At 38.2% G+C, this 16,458-nt stretch overlaps 1 protein-coding gene across 1 annotated transcript in view; it reads right to left on the bottom strand.

The window, feature by feature from the left end:
• LOC126251977 (brefeldin A-inhibited guanine nucleotide-exchange protein 1) overlaps window positions 1-16,458 on the bottom strand; it is a 261,180-nt gene that overhangs the window by 38,275 nt on the left and 206,447 nt on the right. Inside the window, exons 24-25 of the mRNA XM_049952749.1 lie at window positions 13,562-13,697; window positions 1,423-1,625 (exon numbers count right to left, since the gene is read on the bottom strand). Of these exons, the coding sequence (XP_049808706.1) occupies window positions 1,423-1,625; window positions 13,562-13,697 (339 nt within the window). The remainder of the gene's footprint in view (window positions 1-1,422; window positions 1,626-13,561; window positions 13,698-16,458) is intronic.

Below are 16,458 nucleotides of genomic sequence, written 5' to 3'. Positions count from 1 at the left end.
CCACGTTCAAAGTCTGTGAGTTCCGCAGAGTGCCCCATTCTGCTCTTTCATGATGTCTAGTGACTACTGAGGTCACTGATATGGAGTACCTGGCAGCATAATGCACCTAATATGAAAAATATATTTTTTGGGGGTGTCTGGATACTTTTGATCACATAGTGTATGGTTATGACCCCAACTATAATGTTTGTTAATGAACACAGTTGGGACCATTCGCACATGTAAGAACTTTGTTTACTGCCATTTTGATGGACATTTTACTTTGCAAACATTGGTGGATATTTTACTTTGCAAACATTGGTTGGTTTTAGAATGGGCGTAGCCTGAAACCTGTCTCCGACTAAATAAACATCAATTTTAATTGCATCTCTGGTTGTCTCTTTTTGCATCACAATCTAAAAATGAGTTGCTGTCCCACTATACCCAGTATGTTGCAGTTATGCATCTCATTTCTTACTTTATTCAGGGCCGTAATTTTCAGCAACTGTAGTATATATTTTTCAGAATAAAATTCAGTCATCAGTTGCAAATATATCTTTAATACATTTTACTGGTTTTGACAAATTAATTTGTCATCTTCTGAAGCCTATAACATTATGGATATTAAAAATCTTAGTTTGAAGTGTAAGAAGTACATTTTGTACTAAAATATATATTTGCAACTGATGGCTGAATTTTATTTTGAAAAAAATTCTCATTTCTACATCTTCTACAAATTTATTACTATATAACAAATATGACAATTACAAATATCCCAGGGGGAATACAGCTCTATAAAAACAAAGGTATTAGTACATTCAAGGAAAAAAGGAAGCAATTAGAGTACTATCAACATTAGTCTTATGTTTCTGTTGAGGTATAATCAAACAATGGAAACTCCAGGTGGTATCAACATTGTAGGAAAAGACAGATTGCTACTTACCATAAAGAAGACACGTCGAGTTGCAGGCAAGCACAATTAAAAAATACTTACCATAAAGCTTTCGGCCACAGCTTTCATCAGTAAAACACACACACACACACACACACACACAACCATTCATATACACAAACAAGTACACCTCATGCACACATGATGGCCAACTCCAACAAGATGCTGGAGTTTGACATCATGTGTGCATGAGGTGTACTTGCTTGTGTGTATGAATGTTGTGTATATCTTTAACTAATGATGGCTGTGTCCCAAAGCTTTATGTTATCTTATAATGATTGTGCCTGTCTGCAACTTAACATGTCTTCTTTACGGTAAGTAGCAACTGTCTTTTCCTACATTGTTCACTTGAGATACAGTAAGAAGGAAATATTTATTACTTGCCAACAGCCCATATTTGATCCTCATACCAACTGTAAAGTTTTTATTAGGGATTTATTTATTTGCTTGCAGTACATGAAAGTAAAAAAAAAATCATATTAGCATGTTACCGTAATAATATCCATATCAGACTCTTTGCCCTCATGTGCATCTTCTGGTCTCCAGCTTAAAAGAGCATGGGGTATAGTGCAGTTAAATATGTCCAGCATACACTGGCAAGTCTTCTCCCATGTGGAATCCGAGAACTTCAAACCATTAGAATTGACTAGATTCTCCAGACAATTTGTACCTGAACGTGCCAGTTGTTCATTATCTGAAAGAAGAGAGATCAGTTAAAAATCAGGGTATACCTTAAGCTTTCACACAAGAAAATCGAGAACATTACACAGAAACAGAGTGCTGACGTAGCCATCATTACTTATGGAACAGCCTCTGATGTGGGGCTGCCATAAAATATATTTCACAATAATGAATTACAGAATTTCAATTATCAGAGTACAAATGAAATATCTCCGCCACAGATTTAAATGACACTCAACGTTTTTGAAACTGCTGATATTGTGTTGTTTTTCTGAACAAGTAATAGCTAGTCTTAAGGTGAAACATTGAAATGCTGGTTAGCTCCATATAGTAGAGCAAGAACAGCCAAGAATTCTGCACACATGCACATGTGCAGAGCTCTCTTGCCTGGCTGCACACTTCCCACCACTACCACACCACACAGTCTACAGGGGAGGGGGGGGGGAGGAGGGGGAGGAGGAGGAGGAGGAGGAGGAGGAGGGGGAGGGGGAGGAGGAGGAGGGGGAGGAGGAAGGGGGACTTGGAGGAGGGGGGGAGGAGGAGGGAGTAAAGGGTAAACTGTGAATGCACCACATTTAAATGACAATGCAGTTATGCAAGGAACAACAGACAGCCTGCATGGTTTCATATTTATCAACAACACAAATCACAAACAAAACAAAATTTTTATCTGGTAGAAACTGGTGACGTGCAGACAGTTTTGCAGATTTTTGCCTGTCAGGTTGCCTTGTAATACTAACTTATCTAGTTTCATAAATAAAACAAAAGCCTTTCACACACATTTTAATCGAAGTATTGTATCATGTTTGCAACCCTATTATGGAAATGTGGAAACTCGTCCCAAGGAAAACAACATAAAACTCCTGGACAGTTTTAACATAAAAGTATTTGTCTTTTAAACTGGACTTACACTGTAGATCGATCAATTTCATCTGCACTTTCAACTGAAATGGCAAGCAGTCTCAAAAAAAGCTGCTCAAAAACAGATGTAAGATTGGCAGTGTCCTCAAAGAGTGTAGAAAATTATCCTTGTAATTCTTTGACTGCCACAAAGAATTCTGTAAAATTATAGTGAGCTTTCGGAGTGTTTTTCGTCAGAATTTGTCTCTTCCATAATGAGATTTTCTTTTTAAATTAATCCCTATCAAATCAGAATTAAGTTGTTTCTCACCTGGCAATATCTTACTATGAGGAGTGGGCAGTCAAGTCTACTTAAAATATGTGGTCTGCAATCCATTCCAGATTTTCTAATTTTTGTTCATACTCTCCTTTTTCATTCAGAATGTCACCAATAGCAGGTTTCAAATCAAAAAATCATTTCAGACATGCACTTTAACTTAACCCACATACTTTGCAGTAATATATAAAGTCTCCACATGCTTTGCAACTGACAGTGTAATACTGCATACAACTTCAAAAAAATTTACTGTTAAGCCACCAATTTCATCACTACAGGCCGGATTATATGCATAATAAAAACTTTAAAAAATGCATGAAAAGTGTCGAAATATGCAAGATCAAATAATAATAAAAACATGGTAGTTACTATGTGCATTATATCTCAAAGTTGAACCTGTGCATATCAATTATGAGGGAGAACACTGGCCATGTGAAAAATCGCTACATTTAGAATGCTGATATCATTTTCTGAATACTTTCTGGTAGAGGTTAGGAAGGGGTTCTTTCTGAGATTATTTTCTAAAAATTTTCAAAATGGGGACGCATACCACATTTCAAGAATTGTTCATTCTTTGCTATTTTTGTTGCTAATAAGCAGATGTGATGTGAGTGACTCGCAGCGAAACAATTGATATGTACTGGAACAACTTTGAGATATACTGCATGCAGGGGGCACACTCAAAAACTCTGTAATATTATATTTAAAAAATAAGATACAATCATGAATTTTTTTGAACAGCATTAACTTTTAATTAATACTATTGGACCAAAGCATCATTTACAATTTATTTCACATTTTTCTACTATTGTATACATAAGCGACCTAGTACTGTTCCAAATGCTCAGTAGTAAGATTGTGCCTTCGATCACTCAAAACATTTTTATAAGCAGAAGAGGACTGTTCTACATCAACTGAGGTAGCTGGGCAGTATCTGAATTTGGGTGCTATGTTGGCACTTATTGCTTCTGGTAAAAAAAAAAAAAGTTTACCCATCCCATTAATAAAACTATCGATTTGGCACAAGGGTTTAAAGCCTCGGTTATTGTTTAAAATGTTTTCAAACTTTTCTTTAAGTTTTCTTGGGAATACCTCTGGCAAAGATGAGTTCACTAGAATTATTTTATTCATTAACTGAACAGATTCCTTCAACGCCAAACCTCAAGTTTAAAGCTTTTTAGTACTTACAGGTATATGGGAGAAATGAGTGCTAATCACAGTAATATCTTTTTTAATACCAGAATCATTAAAAGCTTCCTTGCACTGGCAAACTGCCAAAGCCTCTGCACTATCTAAGTAGTTTACTACCCCATTAATGGCCTCAAAATGTTCATTGTAAAACGACACAGCCTCGACGCAGCCTTTAGAAACACTTTCTTTCTTTCTCTGTGGAATGTACTTCTTCAGCAAGGCAATGTACTGGGCAAAGCACATCACATGAATCAAATTGGGATAAAATACTCTGAGGGCTTTTCTTGTTTGATCATATACGGAGCAGCATCTGAGATGAACATGAACACCCTTTCATCTGCAGGAGATTCTGGAAATATTTTTCTAATATCCTCATTCACAAATCTGGTGATTGTAAAATGAGTTACTTTTTCAAGTTCTTTGCAAGACACTAAATAGGAAGCACCAACAATTAAATTTGCAATGTAATGGCTGCAAGTGTCTGTAGTTTCACCAACTAAAATCCAGATGATGCTGTCCTTGAGTTCATTGCATATTTCTTCCAGAACATTTATGTAAATTGTCGGAACGTAGTTTTTACGCAATGTTGATTCATCTGGTATATTTTGATTTAAGCAATAATTGCGCAGCAAATCTTTGAGGGCAGGGTTTGTAAGTTTGTGAAGAGGAATATTGCTTGCAATGAATGCTTTACATAGATCCATGTTAAACCGATGTTTTTGGTTACCTTTTGACAAATCCCTGCTATTGCAAGTTGCTGTTGTCAGAAGTTATTGTTGTGGTCCTTTCTTCTGCATTCCTGCAATATGAAGACTTGTCTTGACAAGCTTGTCTACTTGAAACATTTTTTTTTTGTACGAAACGCTTTTCTCCCAAACTCGACAATAAAACAATTGCATCATATATCATATGTAAATGTTCCAGAATGGTCAGCTATTCACGAAATGACGTTTCTTTTTTTTTTGGGCAGCATGGTGAACAACACATTACACACTACACGTTCAACTGTGTATGAGTAAACAGAAAGCTAAACTGAAACAATGGATATGCAATGAAAAGCTTGCATAGTTTAATTTAACTGTTACTGAAGAGTACGGTATGACAGCAAAGGGGATTAACTGGGGGAGAAGGCACAAGAGCATTGACTCTGTCTGCCTGTTCCTGTTTCTCTTCTGAAATGATTTCGTTAGGCACTGGCCTCAATGTTTGCGATTGCACGCAGTTCTACGTTGCGGCCAATCTGTGAGACTTCAAAGCTAGACTGAGCTAGAGATCACCCATCTAAATTTTTAAAATATTATAAACAGAGTGAAAATGTGCATTGTCACTAGTTTTTAGTTAAAATATGCAATAACTGGTGAAAAGGAGGCAAATATGCAACATGCAACTGCATATAATCTGATTTCTATTCATCATGTTCTCCAAGCCTGGAAATTTAACACAAAGTGCTTCATGATGAACAGAACAATGAATCCCTTACAAATTTCCTGTCAATCATCATAATATTTTGCTCTTTCACTGTCAACTAAATCTTTAAATTCTTTCTACATTGTGTTGTAATGATGTTCCATGACAAATTTCCACTACCTGTCAATCATGCGACTGAATACTGATATTGAGAATTCTCATCTTTCTATTCTGTCATTCTCACTTATTTTTAAAGACTTGTTTTTGTAACATAGCAAGTTGTTATGAAATAACATCCGATGCAGTAAGGCATGCAGTCGTGTAGCACAGTGGCTTCAGGATGGCTATGTTTTTTCTTCGCTCCGACTCACAGCACAGCTGATGCTACCAGCCGTGAGAACGGTCTCAAGTAACATTCAGTTGGTACGAAAATTCATGCCCCCTATGAATTTAAATAAACCCATAGTAATTATCATCCGATTTTGTTCAAACTTGGTACTTAATCTTTTGTTATTAAGGAAGGGATCCTGTCAAAATTTCAGATTTTTATCTATTATAGTTATGGAGATTGAGAAAATTACTTAAATGTCCTAAAACCAACACTTATATTTCAAAACTCAGTTAGGAACAATAACCAAATGTCTTTTACTACCATCTGAGGTCATAACAAAGCTCACCGATGCACCAATTGCAGTGGGGTGGGGTCGGTCAGTCGTTCTTTCGTCTCCTTTGCTCTCTCTCTGTCACTTTCATAGAAAAGTTCACCTACCTCTATATATTTCTTTCTTCCGAAGTCTCTTCACTCCGCAGGAGCAGATACACGCTAGGCAGTGTAAAGCAGCGTTGATGAAACCACTACCTAATATCTACCACACGGAGGCCACGTAACTCAGGTTGCAAATTAGTTCCTGTAAGTTCGTTTTCACAAATTTCGGGCAGTAGGAGAATGCAGTTTAATTGCATTAAGCATTTGGAAATTCTATTAACGCCTTTTTATTCATAAGGAAGCATACAAAATGGCTATCGAGTGTGTATTTAATAATGCAAATGCTCTATCATTCCAAGTTCACTGTTTATCCAACATATTTTACATGTAAAAGCAGGCAGAATTCCGGTTAAATTTGTGATCTAACAGTCACTGACCCACCACTATTAGTGAGCTGAACATTCGGTCATTTCAGTGGTCTTTTATGTTAGAAGTGCTCGCCAAAGTATTCCATAAAGAACACGGAATATACCACGTGGAACTGTCAGTATGGCCGAAAATTCCACACACTCATAAAGCTTCAACTAAATAATTCAGAAATATCACACTGTTATCAAAATGTTCATAACTTAAGCCATTTTAGTCATGACATGTTCTAATCACAATTAACTCCCTAGTTCTTCATTTTACATACTATTTTCACAGACACATCTAGCACGGTGTTACCTCGAAGCAAGTTAGCGAGCGACTCTCTTGTTGCTCCTCTCCTTTCTGCCAATCTAACTATCTGCACGTGGGAACTGCTTAATTATGATTGGCTATTGATCTGAATGACCAATCAGAATGATCCTTCCAGATCATTCTCGCAGCAAAACGTGACTTAGCCAGCCAATCACTAATGAGATAGTCATTTACGTCATTAAAAATTTTAATTTCTAATATATTGTTTAATAAAGTAGAATGAAATGCAAAATATTCTTTAAATTAATATGGAAACTTATTCCTTCTTCAGACTTTTATTCTGGCTGCTCTCTTACAAAAGCAAGCACACATAGACTTATGTCATCAGCATCATGGTTGCAACACAATTTTCCCAGGGTTCAATTATGTAAGGTTTTACATAAAATGACATTAAGTTTTAACGTATGTCCCACATACACTCTCTCATTCATTCCCATGTATTCACACAGCAACATAATAAACAAATAATAATTTTGAATGATTTTTTATACCACGTAATGTAGAGTAATTGAAGTTTTGAAAAGAAAATTCCACTTAAGTGATTTTATATACTGTGAGCTTTGTTATGACTTCAGATGATAATATGAGACATTTGATTATTGTTCCTAACTGAGTTTTGAAACGTGTCAGTTTTAGGACATTTAAGTAATTTTCTCAATCTCCATAACTATAATAGATAAAAATCTGAAATTTTGACAGGATCCCTACCTTAATAACGAAAGATTGCGTACCAAGTTTGAACAAAATCAGATTATAATTACTATAGTTTATTTAGATTTGTAGGGGGGGGGTATGAATTTGCGTACCGACTGAATGTTACTTGCGACCATTCTCACGGCTGGTAGCGTCAGCTGTGCTGTGAGTCAGAGCGAAGAAAAAACATAGCCATGCTGAAGCCACCGTGCTACACAGCTGCGTGCCTTACTGCATCGAATGTTATTTCCTAATAACTTGCTACTTTACATGTTGACAGATTGCTAGACTGCCTCTTTTTGTGCAAACAACCACCGGAATGTGAACTTTCTTTATGCCACAAACAAATAGCTTAAGACAAGCAGCCTGACATCATGATTCTGACTACTGAAGAACGTCCAACTGGTCCGAAAAATGCCGCACACACTGTTAAATGAAATGTCATGCTCTTCCAAGTACTTCCTAGAAGAAATGACCGAAGCTGAGACATTATGAGTAGCGTTGACACAGGCCAGGTCTCGGACCGTACTCATGCAGTACATCATGCATGTATGCAGTTTTATATTCCACAGGCAACCATGTAGCAGACACTTGAGATAATGGCTTCTACGAAGTACAGCTCTTATAAGACTCCCAAAGGATTAGTTTGGCCTAATGATTTCCTAACATCATCCACACACGTTGCAAGTTCTGTTGGTCACAACAAAAGGGAATCAACAGAACTACTGAACCCCCACTACAGAATCCTGTCTCTGTATATGTCTTATGCGCATTGATGAGTCATAAATCAACATTAATGTTTCTATAGTGTTCAAGATTGATTTATTTATGTTTGTTTCTAATACTGGCAATTCTATCTCGGTAGAGTGCATTAAAATACGGTAATGTGTCATGACATAGTAAGACTATCACAAGTGATTAGAGGAATTAAGTGCTTGGAAAATGTCCCATTATCTTTAGTTTCTTTGCTTGCTGATAGCGTTTGTGGCATAAGGTGCACTATTAGCAAGTTTGTTTTTGTGACTGTATTGTGCCTGAGTTCTTGTGAGTATTATTTGCTTGTGAACAACTGTAGGATACTGAGAGTCTGAAAATAACACAATATGCAATCAGTTTGCAATTTATAAAGCAAAAATTTGGGTGAAAGTGAAGGAGCTTACTGACTCCGAGGCGAACTAAACATCAATCAGTCAAGAATGAAATCAGTGAAGATAAACAGAGCACTGTGCAATACAACCGAGTTGTTGTGAAGACAAAAAATACGTTTTTCTGTTTCACTTGTTACAAATTACCCTGACTGAAAATTGTATCACAGACATACAAAATTTTGTGAAAAGGCAATCCACTCACACAAAGAACAGGGTTTATTCACTACAAGGGATGAATACAAGAGCCCACTTACAACCAATGCAAGCAATCTTAAATCCACATCCTAAGCAAATTAAGTCCAACCGTATCAGAGTTCTGTCTAATACAAAGACTACCCATTAGACTCTGAGTAGCAGCACTATAGCTGTTGACAGCAATGTCGTGCAAGATATTCCATTTTCATGCTAACACAGGGTGCACCATTACACCCCTTCTGCCCCAGCATCATTGAGAACAACACAGGTAGTGCATAGTGCACAGGAGTCCCATCTGGGGAATGTGGCGGGTAGGAAAAAGATCAATGGGAGTTGCATGTATCATCTTGGGATTTTTTTTTTTTTTGGGGGGGGGGGGGATCCCAGGGGGAAGGGAGGGGGGTGAGAAATTTATGGCTGATAACCAAGATGGCAGAAGCAAAACTGATGTCATTGGTACCGGAGAAGCTTGTTGGCTAACGCGATGGGATATACTGTGAAGCTGTGGTTGGCAGACATTGTCTCTTAGATCCAGTTTGGGGGATGGCAGTGTCCAAGCTCATGGGATCCTGCTCCAGAAACCACCTGCAAAGTAAGTAGCAGTCACAACATGCATCAGTGGTGGACACAAAATGTCCAAGAGGGTGCAGTGATGGTCTGTCTTGAAACTGTTCCACCAACAATGGAGCAATAAGCATCACCATGGGAACAAATCAAACCATGTCATGGGAGGGGAGAAACCAGAACCACATTCACAATACTCTAAGCTTACTATGAAACTTGTGGGTCTGTTTCATCAATCTTAACAAAATAATAAGGGTAATACGCCAAGCAGATACCATATATGTAAAGTCTAGAAGATAGACCCGGACACAGACACAGGAGCAAATTACATTGTAAATACAGTGGTGGTCCAACCAAACATGCAGTAAGGAACAGATATTACAAAACTAAAAAATGCCTTAAGGGGAAACAAGGTTAAAGGAACCACTAGGCTCTCGAAATACAGTCATTATTGGATGAAATGCCCCGCGTCATAGCTCTATGTTTTTGTTCAATATCAGCTGTGGATACAATTTCATGTTACACATAATCTCTACCCCTTCTAAAATATTAAGGGTATGACTCTTTTTCTACCTATGTAAAATTCTTAAATATACTGACCACGTAGTGATCATATTCTCAAAAGCGGGTACTCAAGGCAGCCCTTTAACTTTCTCAAACAGCTTCACCGTCTTACCCTGGATGCACAGTGCGACCAGTGATTTCTGCAGCTCACCTGGGTTGCTTTCTGTGCTTTCTGTTGTGTTGACTTGATGGTAAGCCTTCTGGTTCTTGCCTTAGTGATATGTTGCTTTTGGTACAGCATCTCATCTCACTTTCACTTTTTTGTTATAAGTACGTCATTGTTACATGGCACAGAATGTTTTCCACTGTTTGTTTGTTGTGGTCTTCAGTCCTGAGACTGGTTTGATGCAGCTCTCCATGCTACCCTATCCTGTGCAAGCTTCTTCATCTCCCAGTACGTACTGCAACCCACACCCTTCTGAATCTGCTTAGTGTATTCATCTCTTGGTCTCCCTCTACGATTTTTACCCTCCACTCTGCCCTCCAATGCTAAATTTGTGATCCCTTGATGCCTCAGAACATGTCCTACCAACCGATCCCTTCTTCTAGTCAATTTGTGCTACAAATTTCTCTTCCCCCCATTTCTATTAAATACCTCCTCATTAGTTACGTGAGCTACCCATCTAATCTTCAGCATTCTTCTGTAGCACCACATTTCGAAAGCTTCTATTCTCTTCTTGTCCAAACTATTTATCGTCCACGTTTCACTTCCATACATGGCTACACTCCATACAAATACTTCCAGAAACGACTTCCTGACATTTAAATCTATACTCGATGTTAACAAATTTACCTTCTTCAGAAACGCTTTCCTTGCCCTTGCCAGTCTACATTTTATATCCTCTCTACTTCGACCATCATCAGTTATTTTGCTCCCCAAATAGCAAAACTCCTTTACTACTTTAAGTGTCTCATTTCCTAATCTAATTCCCTCAGCATCACCCGACTTAATTCGACTACATTCCATTATCCTCGTTTTGCTTTTGTTGATGTTCATCTTATATCCTCCTTTCAAGACACTGCCCATTCCGTTCAACTGCTCTTCTAAGTCCTTTGCTGTCTCTGATAGAATTACAATTTCATCGGCAAACCTCAAAGTTTTTATTTCTTCTCCATGGATTTTAATACCTACTCCATATTTTTCTTTTGTTTCCTTTACTGCTTGCTCAATATACAGATTGAATAACATCGGGGAGAGGCTACAACCCTGTCTCACCCCCTTCCCAACCACTGCCTCCCTTTCGTGCCCCTCGACTCTTATAACTGCTATCTAGTTTCTGTACAAATTGTAAATAGCCTTTCGCTCCCTGTACTTTACCCCTGCCACCTTTAGAATTTGAAAGAGAGTATTCCAGTCAACATTGTCAAAAGCTTTCTCTAAGTCTACAAATGCTAGAAACGTAGGTTTTCCACTGCCCATCCTTTTATACACTGAATATCCGCCTTACAGACATTATGGTTTTTGCTATGAACATTGAGCCTTCTGTATTCTCCTCCATGATGTTTAAATTTTATCATATTTTAATTTTCTAAGTGTACTTGTGTTTTTATCTATACTCATAATTAGGTGCTTACAGCTCTGGTATTACTTTGACGTATTAGGGTTCAGTTTCTCGTCGTTTAGATACGCACCTGATGATGTTGCTATAAGCCATGAAAATGATAAATGTGTTAATAAAATTGATCAAGATACAGCTGTTTGCAAAGTTCTTGCTATACAATGTACTACCACAGCTGTGGATACCCTGTCCACAGAGTTGTTTGTAACAAACATGAAAACCAACAAATGTGGCACATCAGCTTTGCACACCAAGTGGTGGCTGCTCAATTTGCTTTCGTCAGCCAATCACATTACAGGACACAAGACCCATGATGTCAAGGAAATATCATTGTTTCGTTTCATGAACTCATACACTATGGACTGAATACACACAAAAAAACATTTATGTTGCAAGATCAGAAATGAAAACACAAATGAGCATGCAGTGAAGCTAACTTACACCGGATTACATATATCTTGAAAATACCAATTTCTAGTATGGTTTCTTGTAATACACTGACAGCAAATGTTGTGTAGGTGTCAAAATACGTTATAGATCTTATCTTGGAGTTAGATTTTATTTAGTAGTTTATTATGAAATGGAAAGGAGGTAAAGTCGGTACACATTTTAGAGAGTTCTGGCACTACAGCTATAATCAGTAAATGTTGCCATCTTCCCCTGGGCGGGGAACATGAATTTGGATAATGGAACATGTTACGGAACATGAATTTCAATAACAACATTTTTACAACTAATACACCGAAGTTCACGACACTCAAATGTCAACCGTAGGCACTGCGTAGTGCAGATAAGTACTGGGCATTGTAATATAACTTTAGCACTTGTTAAAAGCCACATACTTGTTATGTATGGTGTAATTGTGATGAGATACTTTGTATCAGAAGGTTTATATTGGGTGTTCTACCGATATTTTACTTCAGATTGTAAGAGTAAACTCGATTTCATTTTAACATATCTAATGAAGGCCAGTTTTCTTGGTATGACTGAGGACTGTAATGGTTTTGGGTGTTCAGCCAAGTTGTTGATGCCATTTTTTGCATGGTATGTTCTTGACAGACTGCCACTGAATTACCATGTAGAAAAAAGGACTTAAAAACTTGGCTGAACAGTTGAAATCACAAAGTTGACACATGTCTAATGGATAGTAGCCCTGACAATCAGATTCTGCTGCATCTATATATCAGCAGTCAATGCACCAAAGCAATATTGTCCATCTGTCAAAAATCCTTTTTCTCAGGAACAGGTAGACATTTCCAGTTGAAATTTAATTCATAAACTAAGGTCAATGGTAATTTAGCAGCGTAAATCAAATCAAAAGATACAACCATTTATGTCACAGTTTTTGATTTGCACTAACTCTCTGACCAAAACCTATAGGGTACTTCCCCTTGACCTAGACTCATAAAATTTGGCAAGAAGCAAGGTTTCACAGTACAGGCTAGGAGAAAAATCCAAAAACTATTAGTTACTAATTATGACACACACACACACACACACACACACACACACACACACACACTTTTATTACTGTCTAGATACACAATCAAGTATGTATGGAACCTGCAGTGTGAGAGTTCTACTCACACCTGGACTTTTTTTTTTGGTTACATAGACAGCTATAATAAACACTCAAACTGACAATACTGTGAAAAGGATAGACTGCTCCTCACCATATAGTGGAGATATTGAGTTGCAGACAAGCACAACAAGAGTGTTTTTGTTGTGCCTGTCTGCAAATTCAATATCTCCACTACATGGTGAGTAGAACTCTATCCTTTTCATAATATTGTCTCATTATTCCTCCTGATTTCCCATTGTTTACACATTTGAACTGTATATAAATGAATGGTTATTAGAGAGCTTCTTGCATGTACCCACTGAAATCCATGTTGCACCCTACACACAGGCACAATTATGAAAAGTAGTTGCAATAGTGGCTCTTTCAATTACTTCTTCATTATCACTGCTATAATAAAAGAAACACACAAACGTAGCAATTACCTTGTTGTACACACCAATGTAGCTGAGTGTACAAATCTTCCAATAGAAGAGGCCCCAAAACATCAAAATATTGTGTAAACACATCTACAATTGCATAGAGTGCATGATTACATGTTGTTGTCATCCACTCAGCTTTCTGAAATTAATGAACATAGATTTTTAGCAAATGAAAGATGAATAATGAATATTTACATCCACAGAATCCAAAAACAATTTACAACACATACTAGTATCCATTCATTTAGCCTTTTTTTTTACCAAAACACTAATGAAAACCTTAAGTTCAAAATTCTGACATAATTACTAGTTATGACGAGCATGAGACTTTTAACTTGACCAACTGAGGCTATTTGTAACAAATGTACATTCATTATGTGAAGGATGAACTGTGTCCATATGGTTGTGCCAAATTACTGTAATGCAGATGTTTAGCTACTTGGCCAAATCTGTCTGAAAGATAATGTAGCCTCTTATCTACATGAAATGGATAAGTATCTGGGAAAAAAAAAAAGAGTTGAAAATGTACTAATATACTTTGTGGCAAAGGTTATTTTTTTGTTATTTTGTACTGAAAACAAGAGTTGATGAGCCCATGACCAACAGAAATTTCTGGAGAACTTTTCATGCCGATATCTTTCCTGGATCCGATTCTTCCACAGAAATTTTACACAGAGAGAAGCTTGTTGGACAAAATCCAATCGACCAAATGTGACAGAAGAGAAACAGAATTTTCAGGAAATTACTGCCCTTGCTTTCTAGACCTACATCTCTACTCCACAAGTCATCATAAGGTGTACAGTGGAGACAACCACTGTTAGGGACTTGGCTAGGCACTTGTCTGTAACCAGACTATTTTTCCCCACAGTTTTCAAACCATGAGACACTGGCTACATGAAAAGAATGGCATGTTGCCAATGGTTTCAACTTGTCTTCATGAAAATCTGTAAGTTTCTGACTAGTTCAAAGTCAAGGTATTGTTCTCTGTCAGAATACATAAACTTCCAAACACAACTCACAAGCACAACTGAAAAATTCCAATGTTTTACATGAAGAGGACCTAAACTCCGCCATTGCCGGTCCCAAGCCCGGGGCCCCATCTTGCAAGTCATGGGGAAGGAGGAGGGGGAGGAGTAACAACCTCGTAAAAAAAACCTGGGTCCATCTGGCTCCCGATGGTAGCACCCAGTTAGGGCCCCTACCTAGGGTTACAGGCAAAGCCCGGCCAACGATCTCGAAGGCGGAAGAGGAACGTTGCTTCCCAACAGCAGAGAGAGCGGAAGAGCCACTGAAACATATCAGGTAGCGGCAGTACTCCATGTTAGGGGCGGCTACCAAAGGCGTCTGTGTCCCCATGTCAGGGGTGGCCTGAACACATCTTCTGGGGCTAACAACTTCAGTCGTATAACTGGACGGACACGAGCCGTCCCAACAAAAAATTCTTTAGCTCATGGAATGGATCGCACTATGGAATTGAGATTACCCTCAGGGGACAATCCCCCGTTGATAAAGGTCGACGCAAGCAGGCATTCGGATTCTGGGGGACCTGCCAAAAAGTGCATAAGGGAAGAGTCGGAGCTCCCAAGAACCTCACAGAAGATTAAAACTAAAAAGACTTTCAGAATTGGAGCCATAAATGTACAGACAATGATTAAGACTGGTAAACTTAAACAGGTAATAGATGAGATGAAAGAGAGTAGCATTGGAATATTAGCGATGCAAGAAACAAAATACACTGACGAAGACACAGTGGAGTCAGAAGGCTTCATAATACTGAAGGGGAAACCAGGAGTTACAAAGTGGGAAAGGAAAGACATGCACCTAGATGCTTTGGTACAGGGTTCATAGTAGACAAGAGATACAAGGATGGCATAACTCAAATGAAGAGCAGGTCAGAAAGGATATCAACACTGACTTTTCAAGCAGGGAACAAAAAGTATACAACAATAAATGGACATGCACCTACAAATGACAAGAACAGGAAAGACAAGAAAGTTGCTGATAGTTTCTGGGAAGAGCTAGATGATACACTGAAAAACATACCATATAGACATGTAAAGATACAAGTAGGAGATTATAATGCACAGATTGGAAGAGAGAAGCAACACAAAGGAGTAGTGGGCGAATACTCTGCACACCAGCGGACAAACAAAAATGCAGAAAGGCTAATTGAACTGTGTCGAGAACACAAAATGAGATTGATGACAACACACTTCAGGGCCAAAGCGTGTAAGAAAAAGACATGGGCAAACCCATGCACCCGCCTTGGGAAATTCCAAATTGACCACATAGCAATCAGCTGAACAAATGCTAAAGAGATGATGAACACAAAGGCCAGGAAGAACACAAGAATAGAATCGGATCACTATCTTACAGAAGTTAAGTACCTTTGGATTCCAAACAGGGACAGACTGCCACAGACGAACAGAAAACATAAAGGTAGACAGAGACAAATTAAGACACTATCGATCCAGATATGAGGAAGGAATTGAATCATTCAATGAATGGGACGACATGAAGCGAAATATGGCGAAACAGGCTGAACTATGGGGAAAGGAAGAAAAGAAACAGAAGCACTGGTGGTGGAACAAGGAATGTGAGGAAGCGGTAGAGACTCGCAGGAGAGCCTGGAGAGACTGGAGCAGCAAGAAGGACCCAGAAAAATGGGAAGTTTTCTTAGGAGCAAGAAAGGAAGCAGCCCGAACAATAAAATGGACCAGAAGACAAAAGATGAAGCAGAAACTGGACGAGATTGAGACCAACCTCAGGAAAAACAACAGCCGACACTTTTTCGGGAAATTCAAAAAGAATCTGATTGGATACAAGGGTATAGAACTGTTTATAAGAGATAAGAAAGGGGAGCTGGCTGTCAGTGCGAAGGAGAACTGTCGGATTTTTGC

The sequence above is a fragment of the Schistocerca nitens genome, chromosome 4, assembly GCF_023898315.1.
Source record: "Schistocerca nitens isolate TAMUIC-IGC-003100 chromosome 4, iqSchNite1.1, whole genome shotgun sequence".
Lineage (NCBI taxonomy): Eukaryota > Metazoa > Arthropoda > Insecta > Orthoptera > Acrididae > Schistocerca > Schistocerca nitens.
Note: the sequence above shows the minus strand (reverse complement) of the source record. Positions and strands in the feature narration are given on the sequence as shown.